Source organism: Engystomops pustulosus, chromosome 8 (genome assembly GCF_040894005.1).
Source record: "Engystomops pustulosus chromosome 8, aEngPut4.maternal, whole genome shotgun sequence".
NCBI classification, from domain to species: domain Eukaryota; kingdom Metazoa; phylum Chordata; class Amphibia; order Anura; family Leptodactylidae; genus Engystomops; species Engystomops pustulosus.
Window position 1 is genome coordinate 125,698,682 of NC_092418.1, and position 22,134 is coordinate 125,720,815.

At 45.1% G+C, this 22,134-nt stretch overlaps 1 protein-coding gene across 1 annotated transcript; it reads left to right on the forward strand.

Annotated features, from left to right (window-relative positions):
- Positions 1-13,271: 13,271 nt before the first annotated feature.
- On the forward strand, positions 13,272-15,717 carry RPRM (reprimo, TP53 dependent G2 arrest mediator homolog). Its single transcript, XM_072122493.1, has 2 exons — positions 13,272-13,398; positions 13,755-15,717. Exon 2 carries the CDS (start codon positions 13,816-13,818, stop codon positions 14,125-14,127), a length of 312 nt encoding a protein of 103 aa, XP_071978594.1. The 5' UTR covers positions 13,272-13,398; positions 13,755-13,815; the 3' UTR covers positions 14,128-15,717.
- The last annotated feature ends 6,417 nt before the right edge of the window (positions 15,718-22,134 follow it).

Sequence of the window (22,134 nt, forward strand, 5' to 3'; positions counted from 1 at the left end):
AGGTAGTACAGTGTAATATACTGCAGGTAGGTAGTACAGTGTAATATACTCCAGGCAGGTAGGTAGTACAGTGTAATATACTGCAGGCAGGTAGGTAGTACAGTGTAATATACTGCAGGCAGGTAGGTAGTACAGTGTAATATACTGCAGCCAGGCAGGTAGGTAGTACAGTGTAATATACTGCAGCCAGGTAGGTAGTACAGTGTAATATACTGCAGCCAGGTAGGTAGTACAGTGTAATATACTGCAGCCAGGTAGGTAGTACAGTGTAATATACTGCAGGCAGGTAGGTAGTACAGTGTAATATACTGCAGCCAGGTAGGTAGTACAGTGTAATATACTGCAGGCAGGTAGGTAGTACAGTGTAATATACTCCAGGCAGGTAGGTAGTACAGTGTAATATACTGCAGGCAGGTAGGTAGTACAGTGTCATATACTGCAGGCAGGTAGGTAGTACAGTGTAATATACTCCAGGCAGGTAGGTAGTACAGTGTAATATACTGCAGGCAGGTAGGTAGTACAGTGTCATATACTGCAGGTAGGTAGGTAGTACAGTGTAATATACTGCAGGCAGGTAGGTAGTACAGTGTAATATACTGCAGCCAGGTAGGTAGTACAGTGTAATATACTGCAGGCAGGTAGGTAGTACAGTGTAATATACTGCAGGCAGGTAGGTAGTACAGTGTAATATACTGCAGGAAGGTAGGTAGTACAGTGTAATATACTGCAGGCAGGTAGGTAGTACAGTGTAATATACTCCAGGCAGGTAGGTAGTACAGTGTAATATACTGCAGGCAGGTAGGTAGTACAGTGTAATATACTGCAGGCAGGTAGGTAGTACAGTGTAATATACTGCAGCCAGGTAGGTAGTACAGTGTAATATACTGCAGGCAGGTAGTACAGTGTAATATACTGCAGGCAGGTAGGTAGTACAGTGTAATATACTGCAGGCAGGTAGGTAGTACAGTGTAATATACTCCAGGCAGGTAGGTAGTACAGTGTAATATACTGCAGGCAGGTAGGTAGTACAGTGTCATATACTGCAGGCAGGTAGGTAGTACAGTGTAATATACTGCAGCCAGGTAGGTAGTACAGTGTAATATACTGCAGGCAGGTAGGTAGTACAGTGTAATATACTGCAGGTAGGTAGGTAGTACAGTGTAATATACTGCAGGCAGGTAGGTAGTACAGTGTAATATACTGCAGGCAGGTAGGTAGTACAGTGTAATATATTCCAGGCAGGTAGGTAGTACAGTGTAATATACTGCAGGCAGGTAGGTAGTACAGTGTAATATACTGCAGGCAGGTAGGTAGTACAGTGTAATATACTGCAGGCAGGTAGGTAGTACAGTGTAATATACTGCAGGCAGGTAGGTAGTACAGTGTAATATACTGCAGGCAGGTAGGTAGTACAGTGTAATATACTGCAGGCAGGTAGGTAGTACAGTGTCATATACTGCAGGCAGGTAGGTAGTACAGTGTAATATACTGCAGGCAGGTAGGTAGTACAGTGTAATATACTCCAGGCAGGTAGGTAGTACAGTGTAATATACTGCAGGCAGGTAGGTAGTACAGTGTAATATACTGCAGGCAGGTAGGTAGTACAGTGTAATATACTCCAGGCAGGTAGGTAGTACAGTGTAATATACTGCAGGCAGGTAGGTAGTACAGTGTCATATACTGCAGGCAGGTAGGTAGTACAGTGTAATATACTGCAGCCAGGTAGGTAGTACAGTGTAATATACTGCAGGTAGGTAGGTAGTACAGTGTAATATACTGCAGGCAGGTAGGTAGTACAGTGTAATATACTGCAGGCAGGTAGGTAGTACAGTGTAATATACTGCAGGCAGGTAGGTAGTACAGTGTAATATACTCCAGGCAGGTAGGTAGTACAGTGTAATATACTGCAGGCAGGTAGGTAGTACAGTGTCATATACTGCAGGCAGGTAGGTAGTACAGTGTAATATACTGCAGCCAGGTAGGTAGTACAGTGTAATATACTGCAGGCAGGTAGGTAGTACAGTGTAATATACTGCAGGTAGGTAGGTAGTACAGTGTAATATACTGCAGGCAGGTAGGTAGTACAGTGTAATATACTGCAGGCAGGTAGGTAGTACAGTGTAATATATTCCAGGCAGGTAGGTAGTACAGTGTAATATACTGCAGGCAGGTAGGTAGTACAGTGTAATATACTGCAGGCAGGTAGGTAGTACAGTGTAATATACTGCAGGCAGGTAGGTAGTACAGTGTAATATACTGCAGGCAGGTAGGTAGTACAGTGTAATATACTGCAGGCAGGTAGGTAGTACAGTGTAATATACTGCAGGCAGGTAGGTAGTACAGTGTAATATACTGCAGGCAGGTAGGTAGTACAGTGTCATATACTGCAGGCAGGTAGGTAGTACAGTGTAATATACTGCAGGCAGGTAGGTAGTACAGTGTAATATACTCCAGGCAGGTAGGTAGTACAGTGTAATATACTGCAGGAAGGTAGGTAGTACAGTGTAATATACTGCAGGCAGGTAGGTAGTACAGTGTAATATACTCCAGGCAGGTAGGTAGTACAGTGTAATATACTGCAGGAAGGTAGGTAGTACAGTGTAATATACTGCAGGCAGGTAGGTAGTACAGTGTAATATACTGCAGCCAGGTAGGTAGTACAGTGTAATATACTGCAGGTAGGTAGGTAGTACAGTGTAATATACTGCAGGCAGGTAGGTAGTACAGTGTAATATACTGCAGCCAGGTAGGTAGTACAGTGTAATATACTGCAGGCAGGTAGGTAGTACAGTGTAATATACTGCAGGCAGGTAGGTAGTACAGTGTAATATACTGCAGGAAGGTAGGTAGTACAGTGTAATATACTGCAGGCAGGTAGGTAGTACAGTGTAATATACTGCAGGCAGGTAGATAGTACAGTGTAATATACTGCAGGCAGGTAGGTAGTACAGTGTAATATACTGCAGCCAGGTAGGTAGTACAGTGTAATATACTGCAGGTAGGTAGGTAGTACAGTGTAATATACTGCAGGCAGGTAGGTAGTACAGTGTAATATACTGCAGGTAGGTAGGTAGTACAGTGTAATATACTGCAGGCAGGTGGGTAGTACAGTGTAATATACTGCAGGCAGGTAGGTAGTACAGTGTAATATACTGCAGGCAGGTAGGTAGTACAGTGTAATATACTGCAGGCAGGTAGGTAGTACAGTGTAATATACTGCAGCCAGGTAGGTAGTACAGTGTAATATGCTGCAGGCAGGTAGGTAGTACAGTGTAATATACTGCAGCCAGGTAGGTAGTACAGTGTAATATACTCCAGGCAGGTAGGTAGTACAGTGTAATATACTGCAGGCAGGTAGTACAGTGTAATATACTGCAGCCAGGTAGGTAGTACAGTGTAATATACTGCAGGCAGGTAGGTAGTACAGTGTAATATACTGCAGCCAGGTAGGTAGTACAGTGTAATATACTGCAGGCAGGTAGGTAGTACAGTGTAATATACTGCAGCCAGGTAGGTAGTACAGTGTAATATACTCCAGGCAGGTAGGTAGTACAGTGTAATATACTGCAGGCAGGCAGGTAGTACAGTGTAATATACTGCAGGCAGGTAGTACAGTGTAATATACTGCAGGCAGGTAGGTAGTACAGTGTAATATACTGCAGGCAGGTAGGTAGTACAGTGTAATATACTGCAGGCAGGTAGGTAGTACAGTGTAATATACTGCAGGCAGGTAGGTAGTACAGTGTAATATACTGCAGGCAGGTAGGTAGTACAGTGTAATATACTGCAGCCAGGTAGGTAGTACAGTGTAATATACTGCAGGCAGGTAGGTAGTACAGTGTAATATACTGCAGCCAGGTAGGTAGTACAGTGTAATATACTGCAGCCAGGTAGGTAGTACAGTGTAATATACTGCAGCCAGGTAGGTAGTACAGTGTAATATACTGGAGGAAGGTAGGTAGTACAGTGTAATATACTGCAGGCAGGTAGGTAGTACAGTGTAATATACTGCAGGCAGGTAGGTAGTACAGTGTAATATACTGCAGGTAGGTAGGTAGTACAGTGTAATATACTGCAGGCAGGTAGGTAGTACAGTGTAATATACTGCAGGCAGGTAGGTAGTACAGTGTAATATATTCCAGGCAGGTAGGTAGTACAGTGTAATATACTGCAGGCAGGTAGGTAGTACAGTGTAATATACTGCAGGCAGGTAGTACAGTGTAATATACTCCAGGCAGGTAGGTAGTACAGTGTAATATACTGCAGGAAGGTAGGTAGTACAGTGTAATATACTGCAGGCAGGTAGGTAGTACAGTGTAATATACTCCAGGCAGGTAGGTAGTACAGTGTAATATACTGCAGGCAGGTAGGTAGTACAGTGTCATATACTGCAGGCAGGTAGGTAGTACAGTGTAATATACTGCAGCCAGGTAGGTAGTACAGTGTAATATACTGCAGGTAGGTATGTAGTACAGTGTAATATACTGCAGGCAGGTAGATAGTACAGTGTAATATACTGCAGGCAGGTAGGTAGTACAGTGTAATATATTCCAGGCAGGTAGGTAGTACAGTGTAATATACTGGAGGCAGGTAGGTAGTACAGTGTAATATACTGCAGGCAGGTAGTACAGTGTAATATACTCCAGGCAGGTAGGTAGTACAGTGTAATATACTGCAGGCAGGTAGGTAGTACAGTGTAATATACTGCAGGAAGGTAGGTAGTACAGTGTAATATACTGCAGGCAGGTAGGTAGTACAGTGAAATATACTGCAGGAAGGTAGGTAGTACAGTGTAATATACTGCAGGCAGGTAATACAGTGTAATATACTCCAGGCAGGTAGGTAGTACAGTGTAATATACTCCAGGCAGGTAGGTAGTACAGTGTAATATACTGCAGGCAGGTAGGTAGTACAGTGTAATATACTGCAGGAAGGTAGGTAGTACAGTGTAATATACTGCAGGAAGGTAGGTAGTACAGTGTATATACTGCAGCCAGGTAGGTAGTACAGTGTAATATACTGCAGGCAGGTAGGTAGTACAGTGTAATATACTGCAGGAAGGTAGGTAGTACAGTGTAATATACTGCAGGCAGGTAGGTAGTACAGTGTAATATACTGCAGGAAGGTAGGTAGTACAGTGTAATATACTGCAGCCAGGTAGGTAGTACAGTGTAATATACTGCAGGAAGGTAGGTAGTACAGTGTCATATACTGCAGGCAGGTAGGTAGTACAGTGTCATATACTGCAGGCAGGTAGGTAGTACAGTGTAATATACTGCAGGCAGGTAGGTAGTACAGTGTAATATACTGCAGGCAGTTAGGTAGTACAGTGTAATATACTGCAGGCAGGTAGTACAGTGTAATATACTGCAGCCAGGTAGGTAGTACAGTGTAATATACTCCAGGCAGGTAGTACAGTGTAATATACTGCAGCCAGGTAGGTAGTACAGTGTAATATACTGCAGGCAGGTAGGTAGTACAGTGTAATATACTGCAGGCAGGTAGGTAGTACAGTGTCATATACTCCAGGCAGGTAGGTAGTACAGTGTAATATACTGCAGGCAGGTAGGTAGTACAGTGTAATATACTGCAGGCAGGTAGGTAGTACAGTGTAATATACTGCAGGCAGGTAGGTAGTACAGTGTAATATACTGCAGGCAGGTAGGTAGTACAGTGTAATATACTCCAGGCAGGTAGGTAGTACAGTGTAATATACTGCAGCCAGGTAGGTAGTACAGTGTAATATACTGCAGGAAGGTAGGTAGTACAGTGTAATATACTGCAGCCAGGTAGGTAGTACAGTGTCATATACTGCAGGCAGGTAGGTAGTACAGTGTAATATACTGCAGGCAGGTAGGTAGTACAGTGTAATATACTGCAGGCAGTTAGGTAGTACAGTGTAATATACTGCAGGCAGGTAGTACAGTGTAATATACTGCAGCCAGGTAGGTAGTACAGTGTAATATACTGCAGGCAGGTAGTACAGTGTAATATACTGCAGCCAGGTAGGTAGTACAGTGTAATATACTGCAGGCAGGTAGGTAGTACAGTGTAATATACTGCAGGCAGGTAGGTAGTACAGTGTCATATACTCCAGGCAGGTAGGTAGTACAGTGTAATATACTGCAGGCAGGTAGGTAGTACAGTGTAATATACTGCAGGCAGGTAGGTAGTACAGTGTAATATACTGCAGGCAGGTAGGTAGTACAGTGTAATATACTGCAGGCAGGTAGGTAGTACAGTGTAATATACTCCAGGCAGGTAGGTAGTACAGTGTAATATACTGCAGGCAGGTAGGTAGTACAGTGTAATATACTGCAGGGAGGTAGGTAGTACAGTGTCATATACTGCAGGCAGGTAGGTAGTACAGTGTAATATACTGCAGCCAGGTAGGTAGTACAGTGTAATATACTGCAGGTAGGTAGGTAGTACAGTGTAATATACTGCAGGCAGGTAGGTAGTACAGTGTAATATACTCCAGGCAGGTAGGTAGTACAGTGTAATATATTCCAGGCAGGTAGGTAGTACAGTGTAATATACTGGAGGCAGGTAGGTAGTACAGTGTAATATACTGCAGGCAGGTAGGTAGTAATGTGTAATATACTGCAGGCAGGTAGTACAGTGTAATATACTCCAGGCAGGTAGGTAGTACAGTGTAATATACTGCAGGCAGGTAGGTAGTACAGTGTAATATACTCCAGGCAGGTAGGTAGTACAGTGTCATATACTGCAGGCAGGTAGGTAGTACAGTGTAATATACTGCAGGGAGGTAGGTAGTACAGTGTCATATACTGCAGGCAGGTAGGTAGTACAGTGTAATATACTGCAGGCAAGTAGGTAGTACAGCGTAATATACTGCAGGTAGGTAGGTAGTACAGTGTAATATACTGCAGGTAGGTAGGTAGTACAGTGTAATATACTCCAGGCAGGTAGGTAGTACAGTGTAATATTATACTGCAGGCAGGTAGGTAGTACAGTGTAATATACTGCAGGGAGGTAGGTAGTACAGTGTAATATACTGCAGGCAGGTAGGTAGTACAGTGTAATATACTGCAGGCAGGTAGGTAGTACAGTGTAATATACTCCAGGCAGGTAGGTAGTACAGTGTAATATACTGAAGGCAGGTAGGTAGTACAGTGTAATATACTGCAGGCAGGTAGGTAGTACAGTGTAATATACTGCAGCCAGGTAGGTAGTACAGTGTAATATTATACTGCAGGGAGGTAGGTAGTACAGTGTAATATACTGCAGGGAGGTAGGTAGTACAGTGTAATATACTCCAGGCAGGTAGGTAGTACAGTGTAATATACTGAAGGCAGGTAGGTAGTACAGTGTAATATACTGCAGGCAGGTAGGTAGTACAGTGTAATATACTGCAGGAAGGTAGGTAGTACAGTGTAATATACTGCAGGCAGGTAGGTAGTACAGTGTAATATACTGCAGGCAGGTAGGTAGTACAGTGTAATATACTGCAGGAAGGTAGGTAGTACAGTGTAATATACTGCAGGCAGGTAGGTAGTACAGTGTAATATACTCCAGGCAGGTAGGTAGTACAGTGTAATATACTGCAGGAAGGTAGGTAGTACAGTGTCATATACTGCAGGCAGGTAGGTAGTACAGTGTAATATACTGCAGCCAAGGAAGGTAGTACAGTGTAATATTATACTGCAGGCAGGTAGGTAGTACAGTGTAATATACTCCAGGCAGGTAGTACAGTGTAATATTATACTCCAGGCAGGTAGGTAGTACAGTGTAATATACTGCGGGGAGGTAGGTAGTACAGTGTAATATACTGCAGGCAGGTAGGTAGTACAGTGTAATATACTCCAGGCAGGTAGGTAGTACAGTGTAATATACTGCAGGTAGGTAGGTAGTACAGTGTAATATACTGCAGGCAGGTAGGTAGTACAGTGTAATATACTGCAGGCAGGTAGGTAGTACAGTGTAATATACTGCAGGCAGGTAGGTAGTACAGTGTAATATACTCGAGGCAGGTAGGTAGTACAGTGTAATATACTGCAGCCAGGTAGGTAGTACAGTGTAATATACTGCAGGCAGGTAGGTAGTACAGTGTAATATACTCCAGGCAGGTAGGTAGTACAGTGTAATATACTCCAGGCAGGTAGGTAGTACAGTGTAATATACTGCAGCCAGGTAGGTAGTACAGTGTAATATACTGCAGGCAGGTAGGTAGTACAGTGTAATATACTCCAGGCAGGTAGGTAGTACAGTGTAATATACTGCAGGTAGGTAGGTAGTACAGTGTAATATACTCCAGGCAGGTAGGTAGTACAGTGTAATATACTGCAGGAAGGTAGGTAGTACAGTGTCATATACTGCAGGCAGGTAGGTAGTACAGTGTCATATACTCCAGGCAGGTAGGTAGTACAGTGTAATATACTGCAGGCAGGTAGGTAGTACAGTGTAATATACTGCAGGGAGGTAGGTAGTACAGTGTAATATACTCCAGGCAGGTAGGTAGTACAGTGTAATATACTGCAGGCAGGTAGGTAGTACAGTGTAATAAACTGCAGGCAGGTAGGTAGTACAGTGTAATATACTCCAGGCAGGTAGGTAGTACAGTGCAATATACTGCAGGCTGGTAGGTAGTACAGTGTAATATACTGAAGGCAGGTAGGTAGTACAGTGTAATATACTGCAGCCAGGTAGGTAGTACAGCGTAATATACTCCAGGCAGGTAGGTTGTACAGTGTAATATACTGCAGGCAGGTAGGTAGTACAGTGTAATATACTGCAGGAAGGAAGGTAGTACAGTGTAATATACTCCAGGCAGGTAGGTAGTACAGTGTAATATACTGCAGGCAGGTAGGTAGTACAGTGTAATATACTGCAGCCAGGTAGGTAGTACAGTGTAATATACTGCAGGAAGGTAGGTAGTACAGTGTAATATACTGCAGGAAGGTAGGTAGTACAGTGTAATATACTCCAGGCAGGTAGGTAGTACAGTGTAATATACTGCAGGAAGGAAGGTAGTACAGTGTCATATACTCCAGGCAGGTAGGTAGTACAGTGTAATATACTGCAGGAAGGTAGGTAGTACAGTGTAATATACTGCAGGCAGGCAGGTAGTACAGTGCAATATACTGCAGCCAGGTAGGTAGTACAGTGTAATATACTGCAGGCAGGTAGGTAGTACAGTGTAATATACTGCAGGCAGGTAGGTAGTACAGTGTAATATACTCCAGGCAGGTAGGTAGTACAGTGTAATATACTGTAGGCAGGTAGGTAGTACAGTGTAATATTCTCCAGGCAGGTAGGTAGTACAGTGTAATATACTGCAGGCAGGTAGGTAGTACAGTGTAATAAACTGCAGGCAGGTAGGTAGTACAGTGTAATATACTCCAGGCAGGTAGGTAGTACAGTGCAATATACTGCAGGCAGGTAGGTAGTACAGTGTAATATACTGCAGGAAGGTAGGTAGTACAGTGTAATATACTCCAGCCAGGTAGGTAGTACAGTGTAATATACTCCAGGCAGGTAGGTAGTACAGTGTAATATACTGCAGGAAGGTAGGTAGTACAGTGTAATATACTCCAGGCAGGTAGGTAGTACAGTGTAATATACTGCAGGCAGGTAGGTAGTACAGTGTAATATACTGCAGGCAGGTAGGTAGTACAGTGTAATATACTCCAGGCAGGTAGGTAGTACAGTGTAATATACTGCAGGAAGGTAGGTAGTACAGTGTCATATACTGCAGGCAGGTAGGTAGTACAGTGTAATATACTCCAGGCAGGTAGGTAGTACAGTGTAATATACTCCAGGCAGGTAGGTAGTACAGTGTAATATACTGCAGGCAGGTAGGTAGTACAGTGTAATATACTGCAGGCAGGTAGGTAGTACAGTGTAATATACTGCAGGTAGGTAGGTAGTACAGTGTAATATACTGAAGGCAGGTAAGTAGTACAGTGTAATATACTGCAGGCAGGTAGGTAGTACAGTGTAATATACTCCAGGCAGGTAGGTAGTACAGTGTAATATACTGCAGGAAGGTAGGTAGTACAGTGTCATATACTGCAGGCAGGTAGGTAGTACAGTGTAATATACTCCAGGCAGGTAGGTAGTACAGTGTAATATACTGCAGGAAGGTAGGTAGTACAGTGTAATATACTGCAGGCAGGTAGGTAGTACAGTGTAATATACTGCAGGCAGGTAGGTAGTACAGTGTAATATACTCCAGGCAGGTAGGTAGTACAGTGTAATATACTGCAGGCAGGTAGGTAGTACAGTGTAATATTATACTGCAGGCAGGTAGGTAGTACAGTGTAATATACTGCAGGCAGGTAGGTAGTACAGTGTAATATTATACTGCAGGCAGGTAGGTAGTACAGTGTAATATACTGCAGGCAGGTAGGTAGTACAGTGTAATATACTGCAGGCAGGTAGGTAGTACATTGTAATATACTCCAGGCAGGTAGGTAGTACAGTGTCATATACTGCAGGCAGGTAGGTAGTACAGTGTAATATACTGCAGGCAGGTAGGTAGTACAGTGTAATATACTCCAGGTAGGTAGGTAGTACAGTGTAATATACTGCAGGCAGGTAGGTAGTACAGTGTAATATACTGCAGCCAGGTAGGTAGTACAGTGTAATATACTGCAGGCAGGTAGGTAGTACAGTGTAATATACTGCAGGCAGGTAGGTAGTACAGTGTAATATACTCCAGGCAGGTAGGTAGTACAGTGTAATATACTGCAGGCTGGTAGGTAGTACAGTGTAATATACTCCAGGCAGGTAGGTAGTACAGTGTAATATACTGCAGGCAGGTAGGTAGTACAGTGTAATATACTCCAGGCAGGTAGGTAGTACAGTGTAATATACTGCAGCCAGGTAGGTAGTACAGTGTAATATACTCCAGGCAGGTAGGTAGTACAGTGTAATATACTGCAGGCAGGTAGGTAGTACAGTGTAATATACTGCAGGCAGGTAGGTAGTACAGTGTAATATACTGCAGCCAGGTAGGTAGTACAGTGTAATATATTCCAGGCAGGTAGGTAGTACAGTGTAATATACTGCAGGCAGGTAGGTAGTACAGTGTAATATTATACTGCAGGCAGGTAGGTAGTACAGTGTAATATACTGCAGGCAGGTAGGTAGTACAGTGTAATATTATACTGCAGGCAGGTAGGTAGTACAGTGTAATATACTGCAGGCAGGTAGGTAGTACAGTGTAATATACTGCAGGCAGGTAGGTAGTACAGTGTAATATACTGCAGGAAGGTAGGTAGTACAGTGTAATATACTGCAGGCAGGTAGGTAGTACAGTGTAATATACTGCAGGCAGGTAGGTAGTACAGTGTAATATACTCCAGGCAGGTAGGTAGTACAGTGTAATATACTGCAGGCAGGTAGGTAGTACAGTGTAATATACTGCAGGCAGGTAGGTAGTACAGTGTAATATACTCCAGGCAGGTAGGTAGTACAGTGTAATATACTGCAGGCAGGTAGGTAGTACAGTGTAATATACTCCAGGCAGGTAGGTAGTACAGTGTAATATACTGCAGGCTGGTAGGTAGTACAGTGTAATATACTCCAGGCAGGTAGGTAGTACAGTGTAATATACTGCAGGCAGGTAGGTAGTACAGTGTAATATACTCCAGGCAGGTAGGTAGTACAGTGTAATATACTGCAGCCAGGTAGGTAGTACAGTGTAATATACTCCAGGCAGGTAGGTAGTACAGTGTAATATACTGCAGGCAGGTAGGTAGTACAGTGTAATATACTGCAGCCAGGTAGGTAGTACAGTGTAATATATTCCAGGCAGGTAGGTAGTACAGTGTAATATACTGCAGGCAGGTAGGTAGTACAGTGTAATATTATACTGCAGGCAGGTAGGTAGTACAGTGTAATATACTGCAGGCAGGTAGGTAGTACAGTGTAATATTATACTGCAGGCAGGTAGGTAGTACAGTGTAATATACTGCAGGCAGGTAGGTAGTACAGTGTAATATACTGCAGGCAGGTAGGTAGTACAGTGTAATATACTGCAGGAAGGTAGGTAGTACAGTGTAATATACTGCAGGCAGGTAGGTAGTACAGTGTAATATACTGCAGGCAGGTAGGTAGTACAGTGTAATATACTCCAGGCAGGTAGGTAGTACAGTGTAATATACTGCAGGCAGGTAGGTAGTACAGTGTAATATACTCCAGGCAGGTAGGTAGTACAGTGTAATATACTGCAGGCAGGTAGGTAGTACAGTGTAATATACTGCAGGAAGGTAGGTAGTACAGTGTAATATACTGCAGGCAGGTAGTACAGTGTAATATACTGCAGGCAGGTAGGTAGTACAGTGTAATATACTGCAGGCAGGTAGGTAGTACAGTGTAATATACTGCAGGCAGGTAGGTAGTACAGTGTAATATACTGCAGGCAGGTAGGTAGTACAGTGTAATATACTCCAGGCAGGTAGGTAGTACAGTGTAATATACTGCAGGCAGGTAGGTAGTACAGTGTAATATACTGCAGGCAGGTAGGTAGTACAGTGTAATATACTGCAGGCAGGTAGTACAGTGTAATATACTGCAGGCAGGTAGGTAGTACAGTGTAATATACTGCAGGCAGGTAGGTAGTACAGTGTAATATACTGCAGGCAGGTAGGTAGTACAGTGTAATATACTGCAGGCAGGTAGGTAGTACAGTGTAATATACTCCAGGCAGGTAGGTAGTACAGTGTAATATACTGCAGGCAGGTAGGTAGTACAGTGTAATATACTGCAGGCAGGTAGGTAGTACAGTGTAATATACTGCAGGCAGGTAGGTAGTACAGTGTAATATACTCCAGGCAGGTAGGTAGTACAGTGTAATATACTCCAGGCAGGTAGGTAGTACAGTGCAATATACTGCAGGCTGGTAGGTAGTACAGTGTAATATACTGCAGGCAGGTAGTACAGTGTAATATACTGCAGGCAGGTAGGTAGTACAGTGTAATATACTCCAGGCAGGTAGGTAGTACAGTGTAATATACTGCAGGCAGGTAGGTAGTACAGTGTAATATACTGCAGGCAGGTAGGTAGTACAGTGTAATATACTGCAGGCAGGTAGGTAGTACAGTGTAATATACTGCAGGAAGGTAGGTAGTACAGTGTAATATACTGCAGGCAGGTAGGTAGTACAGTGTAATATACTGCAGGCAGGTAGGTAGTACAGTGCAATACAAACTAATACAAACTACTAGTAATTGCAGTGAGTCCCCTGCAGGTGGCGCCCTGACATCTCCGCTACATGGAATGGATTCGTACACCTCCCTCTGGTCTAATGGTTGGATCCAGGGCTCTATAATAACCGCAGACAGACACCAGCAGCCGCTTTCTTCTCTGCTCGGGAACTGAAAGAAACGGAATAAAATCGCGGAAAAGAAAAGCGCACTCCACAGAGTAACAGTGAGCGAGCGGCGCCTTGTACAGAGTAACAGTGAGTGAGCGGCGCCTTGTACAGAGTAACAGTGAGCGAGCGGCGCCTTGTACAGAGTAACAGTGAGCGAGCGGCGCCTTGTACAGAGTAACAGTGAGTGAGCCGCGCCTTGTACAGAGTAACAGTGAGTGAGCCGCGCCTTGTACAGAGTAACAGTGAGTGAGCCGCGCCTTGTACAGAGTAACAGTGAGTGAGCGGCGCCTTGTACAGAGTAACAGTGAGCGAGCGGCGCCTTGTACAGAGTAACAGTGAGCGAGCGGCTCCGGCGGAGCAGCAGGAGAGGGAGGAGGACCCCTGACTAATGGCTTCTATTCTGTGACTCCAGCTGCTGCGCCGGGACGGGGACACCTGTTTGACTTCTCGCTGCTCTATAACAACTTTGGACCATGAATCAGACAGACGCCGAGGTTCTGCTCTCCAACAGCAGCAGCGTGCTGGGTAACCTCCTGGGGTGCTGCACCCAAGCCTCGGTGGTGACAGACGATGGCTTCCAGGAGCCACCCATAGATGAGAAGAACCTCTTCATAATGCGGGTGGTGCAGATCGCCGTCATGTGCGTCCTCTCGCTCACCGTGGTCTTCGGAATCTTCTTCTTAGGATGCAATCTTCTCATCAAGTCCGAGGGGATGATAAACTTTTTGGTCAAAGACCGGAGACCCTCCAAAGAAGTGGAAGCCGTGATGGTGGGTCCTTACTGAGAGGAGCCCCGGAGGGGTCTGCGTCTTCTCAAGCGTCAAGAACGCGCTTTGCCTTTTGTTTCTCTGTCTGTCCAAGGAACAACAGTGTCGGAAGGAGAAGAGGAAAGAGATGTTTCTGTTTTGTCTTTTGGGCGATGGATGAGAAGAGGGAGACAATAGACCGAGGCCCGAGAAGTTTCTCTGATGGAACAAGTGAAGCCACAAAGTCACCAAACAGAAGGGACGGTCGTGTCCAGCGCAGAGACACCGGGAGATTCTTCAAGTCTGTGATTGTAATATTTTTTATTATTGCCTCTGGTTGTATTTCTTTTTCTTTGCTACAATCGGAGAATTATTTATTATTCACCTTCTATTCTGAGAAAAAGGTGGACATTGTATTTGGTTGTTTTTCTGTTTTTGTTTCTCTGATTTATTTTTTATGACGGAGACTGAATGTTTACGATCTTTCTAATATTCCATTTTTGATATTGATAATTGTATCTGCCCCTTTTATTGCCTTTCCCTTTGGCTTGAAGGTTCTTTTAGTTTCTAACTTAAAGTTCACAAAAATCAAAGGGGAAATTACTTTTAATCCTGGAAATCCTGGATTTTTATTCCTAGTGAAAAAAAATTCTGCTGGGATTGAACTTTAAAAAAAAAAAATCATAATATTTAACATTAAAATAATAATAAACAACAATGAACTTCCCTTTCAGAAACATTACCCAAAAAATTTGAGTTTTTGGTTTTAAAATGATTCTCAGTGAGGGGAATGTATTTGCCTCTGGTCCCCAAAAAGTGATTTTCTACTCTCTGCATGTCTATAATCAACAGAAATACACAGGTAATTAATTGTTTTGGGTCTTCAACTTTTTGAGTGTTTTTGTGCGATATTTTGTGATGTTTAACCATAAAATGCTGATTTCTAGATGTTTTTATTTTACATTTTTGTTTTTTGATAATTTGGGTAATTCCTGTATGTTTTATTTTTTCTAATTTATTTTGCACTCAGCGTCATTTATAATTTATTACTTTTTTTATTTACTTGGATATAAGGAAAAACTAGGAAAAAAAAGGGTTGTTGTGTTTTTAATGTCTCCATCTGGGTGCGGAGATGAATTGATTGTTATAAACAGTTAACAAGGGAGCAGGTGCAATTTAGATCCGACTGAAAGCCAAATAGCGGGGGAGGGGCGCTGCGCCTTGTGTGTCACATATTCCTATCTTTAGACTTGACACCTTATGAATATTTAGGAAAAAAAACTGTAATTACTATTCGTTGGCTTGTGATTAATTCGGTGGCTCGTGTCAAGTCAGCGATGAATATGACGAGCGGCTCCTACAATCTGTAATGCAGATGAGGCATCAGACGTAACGTGTCGACGCCAGGATCCGACACAGATCTATCCATATTGTGATAGACGTCCTCGCCCTGACGGGGGCAGATGGGACAATTAATAGGTCATTCGGATTCAATACCTCGGGACAAAGCTGAGCGGATCCGCTTGACGAGTGCGGCGCGAACTGGAGTCATTGCGTTTTTTATATCTATTGTACATTATTATTACTTTTACACTTTGACATTTCATAAATAAATTGTTATGGACTCGATGTGGTTGTGGTTTTACTTGTTGTCGTACAAAGGGTTAACCAGGGGAGTCACGCACTGAACGTCGGTCCACGGATGAGCTCATCCTTGTGGCGGGTCTTGTGTTTGAGTATTTTTGAACATGTTTGATAGGAATTGATAATTTTATCTGATTTACTCTCTTTACCTGGTGAGGGAGAGGTCAGACGCCACCACCGAGCCGACTCTCGACCGGGAAAAACTGATATTTGCCACCGTTTTTCACGGACGAGTTGCCTCCTTGTGGCTTCCATTTTTCACCAATTCCCATGATCTGTAGTCTACGGATGATCCGTTAGGAAGCCGTTCAGACCAGGACACTCTCTACATTTTAGCGGATTGGGCACTTGGTGCAACGATCCATGAAGAAGTACAAGATCTGTCGTCCTTCTTCCAATGTTTTGTCCTGAGCCTTGAAGGGATTGGACAACTAATAATAAACTTTGTCTGAGTAGGGACAAGACCCTCCCAGAGGGACACATTTGTACTTACCCTGGTGAAGTTTCTTGACTTCCCTTCCTGTGACGTCCTGGGTTGTGCTGGGTTCTAGTAGATGCTGTGCTGGTGATTCTGGTGCTGTGTAGTCATTATTGTGTCATATCTTTGGTTGGAGGGGCCTGTGGATGTCCTTGGTAGACCCCTCCACCCGCTGATATGGGAGCGATGGAGGGAGAGTGATTGCACAGCCCCCTCCATCCACAGGAAGTCAGCAGGACATGGAATGTCACAGGAAGTCCTGAGTCCTGCTGCTTCCGGTCACATGACCCACTTACCCTGGTAAAGTTTCTTTGTTGTCACGAGACGTCCCTTCCTGTGACCTCCTGTGTCCTGCTGAATTCTGTTGCTGTGTAGCATTATTGTGTGATAATCACTGGCATATCATGAGTTGGAGGGGCATGTGGATGTCCCTGGTGCACCCCTCCACCTGCTGATATGGGAGCGATGGAGGGAATGTGAGTGCACTTCATCTGCTGGAAGATAGCAGGACACGGGATGACACAGGAAGTCATGAGTCCTGCTGCTGGCAGGTCACATGACCCACAGCCCCTAATAACAACAAAAAAAATTTTATTGGGTCTTGTACAAGAACTTTTTCAGAAATCTCACCAACATTTTTTAATATTTTTTGAAATTGTCAAAGTAAAATGATACATTTAGGGAGGAGTCACACTGTTGGGTCTTTTGCGCATCCACCACATGTCGGATCCATTTAGTTTTGTATTTCTCGTGTCTCTTAGGCTTCTGATGTTCCATTTTTTTTTCTTGTTCGTAAAAAACTAAAGATTTAACATTGGTCAGAAAACACAACACCCGGTTCCCCAGGTCCATCAGTAAAATATCAGAGCTGTCATCCGTCTTCTGTGTGGACCCATAGACTTCTATTGCCGTCCGTGATCCGCAGGCGTGAAACAAACTGGGCAGTTAAGATCTGCGGAAAAACTGAAACGTGAAAACTCCCCTACAAAGCAAAGTCTCAGTTACGTCTCTGTCACATTGGCGCTGGCGCTCAGCTTCTGTTGCGAATCCGTCTGTTTTTCTTCCGTTTTTTCTCTGCTAAAGGTTTGACGTTGCTTTGAGTCATAACTCCGGGTTTTTAGGTTTTTTGTTGTTCTGTTAATTTTTTACACTTTATTTCGTTTTGAGTTCACATAAAAAGACTGAGATTAGTCCAAGATGCATCACATGGAAAACAGAGAAGCCTCATAAATGACCCTCGCAGCCTCTTGGTTTGGGATCGATTCCATCAGTAAATAAGCGGCTGACGGACTCTTTTATCTGGGATTATCAAAAGGGAAAGGCAAACAGCAAAAATAAAAGAAACATTAATGAAATGAACACACAGACGCGCGGGGACATGAGTGCGGCCGTCGTCCTCCTGAGCCGGGGATTGGCTTTGTCATTACAAGTGGCCTGGGGGAAGTGCTCCACACGTACAGGGAGAGCACTTCCCCCACACCAGGATGACATTGGCCCCGTGCTAATATGCAGGAAGTATTCGTAGTCAAAGGACGGAGCAGGGGCAGAATAACACAGCCATGGGCAATGGGTCATGGGCCGTATGGATATTACAGCTCATATAAGTCACTTCCTACATCTAAACTTGATTCATCTCAAGCAAAATCTGACTCTTCTCTGCTCATTGTCACATGACTTTGAGGAGAATTAGAGATATCATAAAAAAGGTAATTCTATAAAAGACATTTCCTCCCTGGCCTGGAAGGGGCATTATAATAAGATAAAATCTGGTGATCCCCCATAAATCAAAAGATAAGAAGGTTATAAGAGAAATATCCCCTCCCTCCACCTGCCGCCATCTTTCCTTATAGAATATGGTCTGTGGGGAGAGGAGAAGCTGAAGATAAATAGACATTTTCTCCCAAATCCTCAATTCCCACTGAGATTTGTCACTGTTGCTGCTCAATGTTCTTATTATTTCTCAGGGTTTCATACAGAGTGGGATCTCACTAACATGATGAGAGCTTTCAGCAGCTTCTGTGTCCTCTACCTCTGCTTCCTCTTCCCTCTCCTCCTCTTCTTCCTCTACCCTCTCCTCCTCTGCTTCCTCTTACCACTCCTCCTCTTCTTCCTCTACCCTCTCCTCCTCTGCTTCCTCTTCCCTCTCTTGTTCTTCCCTCTCCTCCCCTGTTTCCTCTTCCCTCTCCTCCTCTTCTTCATCTACCCTCTCCTCCTCTGCTTCCTCTTCCCTCTCCTCCTCTTCTTCCTCTACCCTCTCCTCCTCTGCTTCCTCTTACCACTCCTCCTCTGCTTCCTCTTCTCTCTCCTCCTCTGCTTCCTCTTCCCTCTCCTCCTCTGCTTCCTCTTTCCTCCCCACCTCTGCTTCCTCTTCCCTCTCCTCCTTTGCTTCTTCTTCCCTCTCCTCCCCTGCTTCCTCTTCCCTCTCCTCCTCTGCTTCCTCTTCCCTCTCCTCCGCTGATTCCTCTTCCCTCTCCTCCTCTGACTCTCCTCCTCTGCTTCCTCTTCCCTCTCCTCCGCTGACTCTCCCACTCTGCTTCCTCTTCCCTCTCCTCTTCTGCTTCCTCTTCCCTCTGCTCCTCTGCCTCTCCTCCTCTGCTTCCTCTTCCCTCTCTGCTTTCTCTTCCCTCTCCTCCTCTGCTTCCTCTTCCCTCTCTGCTTTCTCTTCCCTCTCCTCCTCTGCTTCCTCTTCCCTCTACTCTTCTTCTCTCTCCTCCTCTGCTTCCTCTTCCCTCTCCTCTTCTTCCTTCTCCTCCTCTGCTTCCTCTTCCCTCTCCACCTCTGCTTCTTCTTCCCTCTCCACCTCTGCTTCCTCTTCCCTCCCTTCTCTGCTTCCTCTACCCTATCCTCCTCTGATTCCTCTTCCATCTCCTCTTCTTCCCTCTCCTCCTCTGCTTCCTCTTCCCTCTCCACCTCTGCTTCTTCTTCCCTCTCCACCTCTGCTTCCTATTCCCTTTCCTCCTCTGCCTCTCCTCCTCTGCTTCCTCTTCACTCTCCACCTCTGCTTCCTCTTCCCTCACCTCCTCTGCTTCCTCTCCCCTCTCCTGTTCTTCGGTCTCCTTCCCTGATTCCTCTTCCCTCTTCCCTCTCCACCTCTGCTTCATCTTCCCTCTCCACCTCTGCGTCCTATTCCCTCTCCTCCTCTGCCTCTCCTCCTCTGCTTCCTCTTCACTCTCCACCTCTGCTTCCTCTTCCCTCTCCTCCTCTGCTTCCTCTTCCCTCTCCTCCTCTGCTTCCTCTTCCCTCTCCACCTCTGCTTCTTCTTCCCTCTCCTCCTCTGCCTCCTCTTCCCTTTCCTCCTCTGCTTCATCTTCTTCTCTGCTTCCTCTTCCCTCTCCTCTTCTTCCCTCTCTTCCCCTGTTTCCTCTTCCCTCTTCTTCTCTGCTTCCTCTTCCCTCTCCTCTTCTTCCCTCTCTTCCCCTGTTTCCTCTTCCCTCTTCTTCTCTGCTTCCTCTTCCCTCTCCTCCTCTTTCCTCTCCTCCTCTGCCTCTCCTCCTCTGCTTCCTCTTCCCTCTCCTCCTCTGCTTCCTCTTCCCTCTCCTCCTCTGCTTCCTCTTCCTTCCCCATAGATCTCTATGGGCAGCTGTAAAGTGATCTCTCAGCTGCCTCCTCCCTGGACTCTGACAGTCAATGAGTCATTTCAATGTAGGATGGAAGGAGGAAAGGCGCAATATATTCCAGAACTTTTTCTATTAACTGGAATAATTCATTTATGGAAAGTTGATTAAAAAAGCAGCTGAAGCATAATGTAATCTTTGCTGAGAAAGAAGCAAAATATGAGAGATTATTAGTGTTCATTTTGCAGGATTTGTTATTCACTTCTAGAATATTCCTGAACCAGGAGGCTCTGGATTGACAGCCTTAATGTTCTCTCGTTATCCATTTCCTAATGAAATTAGTGGAACAGGAATATAAAAAATAACATCTCATCGCAACACGAGGCAAAGTGAGTTTCCTGTCTGCGTCCCCTCCCTGGACAGACGGAGGATAATGAGGACGTGAAATAATCCTAATTATCTTAACGAGGAAGACGAATGTCATTCCTCTGTCTATGTGTGGCACAAGTTCACACCATGAGCTCAGACTTTCCTGCCACTTCTGATCTGTGAGTAAGAAACAAGTCTCCACGTTCTGCTGCTGCGTCGTTAGAGGTTCTGTCATTTTCTGGACTCATCCAATTATCCAGAACATCTGATAATCCGGCATCTATACCGAGGTAGATTAAGGGAATGTTACTGTATGTCACATGGGGGAGGTAAGTAAACCTACCCCCGGGCCGCAGGAGGTCACATTGACCGGGGTTCAGCGTTCGGCACCGATCTAAGGTGTTTGCTCTCGGATTGTCACCCCCCCCATTGACATCATAGGGAGTATTGATCCTCTGGAGCAAGGCGCCGGTCCCATAATAGGTGTCAGTACTGATTGCGGGTGTTACCAGTGGGGGTGAGTGTTCAGAACCTAAACAGAACTTTCAGGTTCGCGTTGTGCACCCAGGGGCAGTAGTGGATTGTATTACAGGCGTTTTGGGCAGTAGCTCGGGGCCCAAGCCTGCTAAGGGGCCCATCGTCACCCAAACCACCCATCAAATTTTATACTGAGAAGAACCTTCACCCATGAAATCCTTACACATCTGTTCCTGCTCTCAATACACATGTACACAAGAGCCAATTCAGGACCTTCAAAGGTACTCCAAAGGTCCTAAAACCACAGATTGAAAGAAGCAGAAGGACACGTCCTCCATTCCCCAAGAAGCTGATTCTACCAGATGTAGGAAGTGGCTCCAGACTTGTAGGGGAATAATATTCCTACAGCCCAGGGCCCAGGGGGGTCTCACTCCGCTCCTGCCCAGGGGGTCACTGTTTGGCCCAAGCAGACGCTGCAGTTGAGGATCCTCAGTGCCCATGCTATAACCAGAACCAGGAGCAGGTAACAGCAAGAAACCACTTCAAAAGGGAAAACTCCCAGGGGGTAAGGAAAAAACATATCATTTTCCCGCTCGGCCTGCCCTGGCGTTCCAGGATTTCTGGTTCACTGTGTCCAATGGGAAGGTCTGGGGGGGAGTCATATGACCTGCTCCATCCAATGAATGACCAGGAAGAAGGAAGTCAAATCTGAAAAACGGAAAAGACTTCCCGTATCCGAGGAGCCACGCATTGGATGAGGCCGGTCCCGTGACCTTACATGGAACTTCTGATTGGTCGCAGGGCCCTAAACCAGAACACCATGGGAATGGGGAGATGAAGTGGGGGAAGTGTGCGTCCCTTTATGTTTTTCTTATCCCGGCCCATGGGTTTCTTCCATAAACTGCACAGAATTTGGACCTAGTGCTGGTAGTATGCAGACTGGAGATGAGCGGATCTGTAGTTTCAGTACGGGTTTGGCCGTGCGACCCGGATATATTACCAGATTGGTGGCCCCAATCTATGTGCCCCAATATCTTTATGTCAGCCGACCCCCCGGGGGGCAGACGAAAACTCGGTGAAGAAAAGAAAAACTTCCGTGCTCCTCTTTGCGGCTCCGGCTTCTTCTGTCCTCTGCCTCCCGTGCAGGCGGGGGCTCGTCTATGCTCTCTGCCCGCACCCACCCGCTATGGCGTCATCAGATGGTGGCACGGACGCATCATAGCCCCCACCTGCAGAGGACAGAAGAGGAGCCCTGGAGGTAAGTGTGCCCCCGCTGTGGACATATAATTGGTGGGGGGAGCACCCCCGGGGCATTTCATTATGAGGGAGCACTGCTGGGGGCATTTAATCAATAGGGGAGCACCCCTGGGGCAATGTATTAATGGGGTGCTCCACTGGGGGCATTGTATTGGGGGGAGCACTGCTGAAGACATTTTATTAGTGAGGGGAGGCTGCTGGACATTTTATTAGTGAGAGGAGGCTGCTGGACATTTTATTAGTGAGGGGAGGCTGCTGGACATTTTA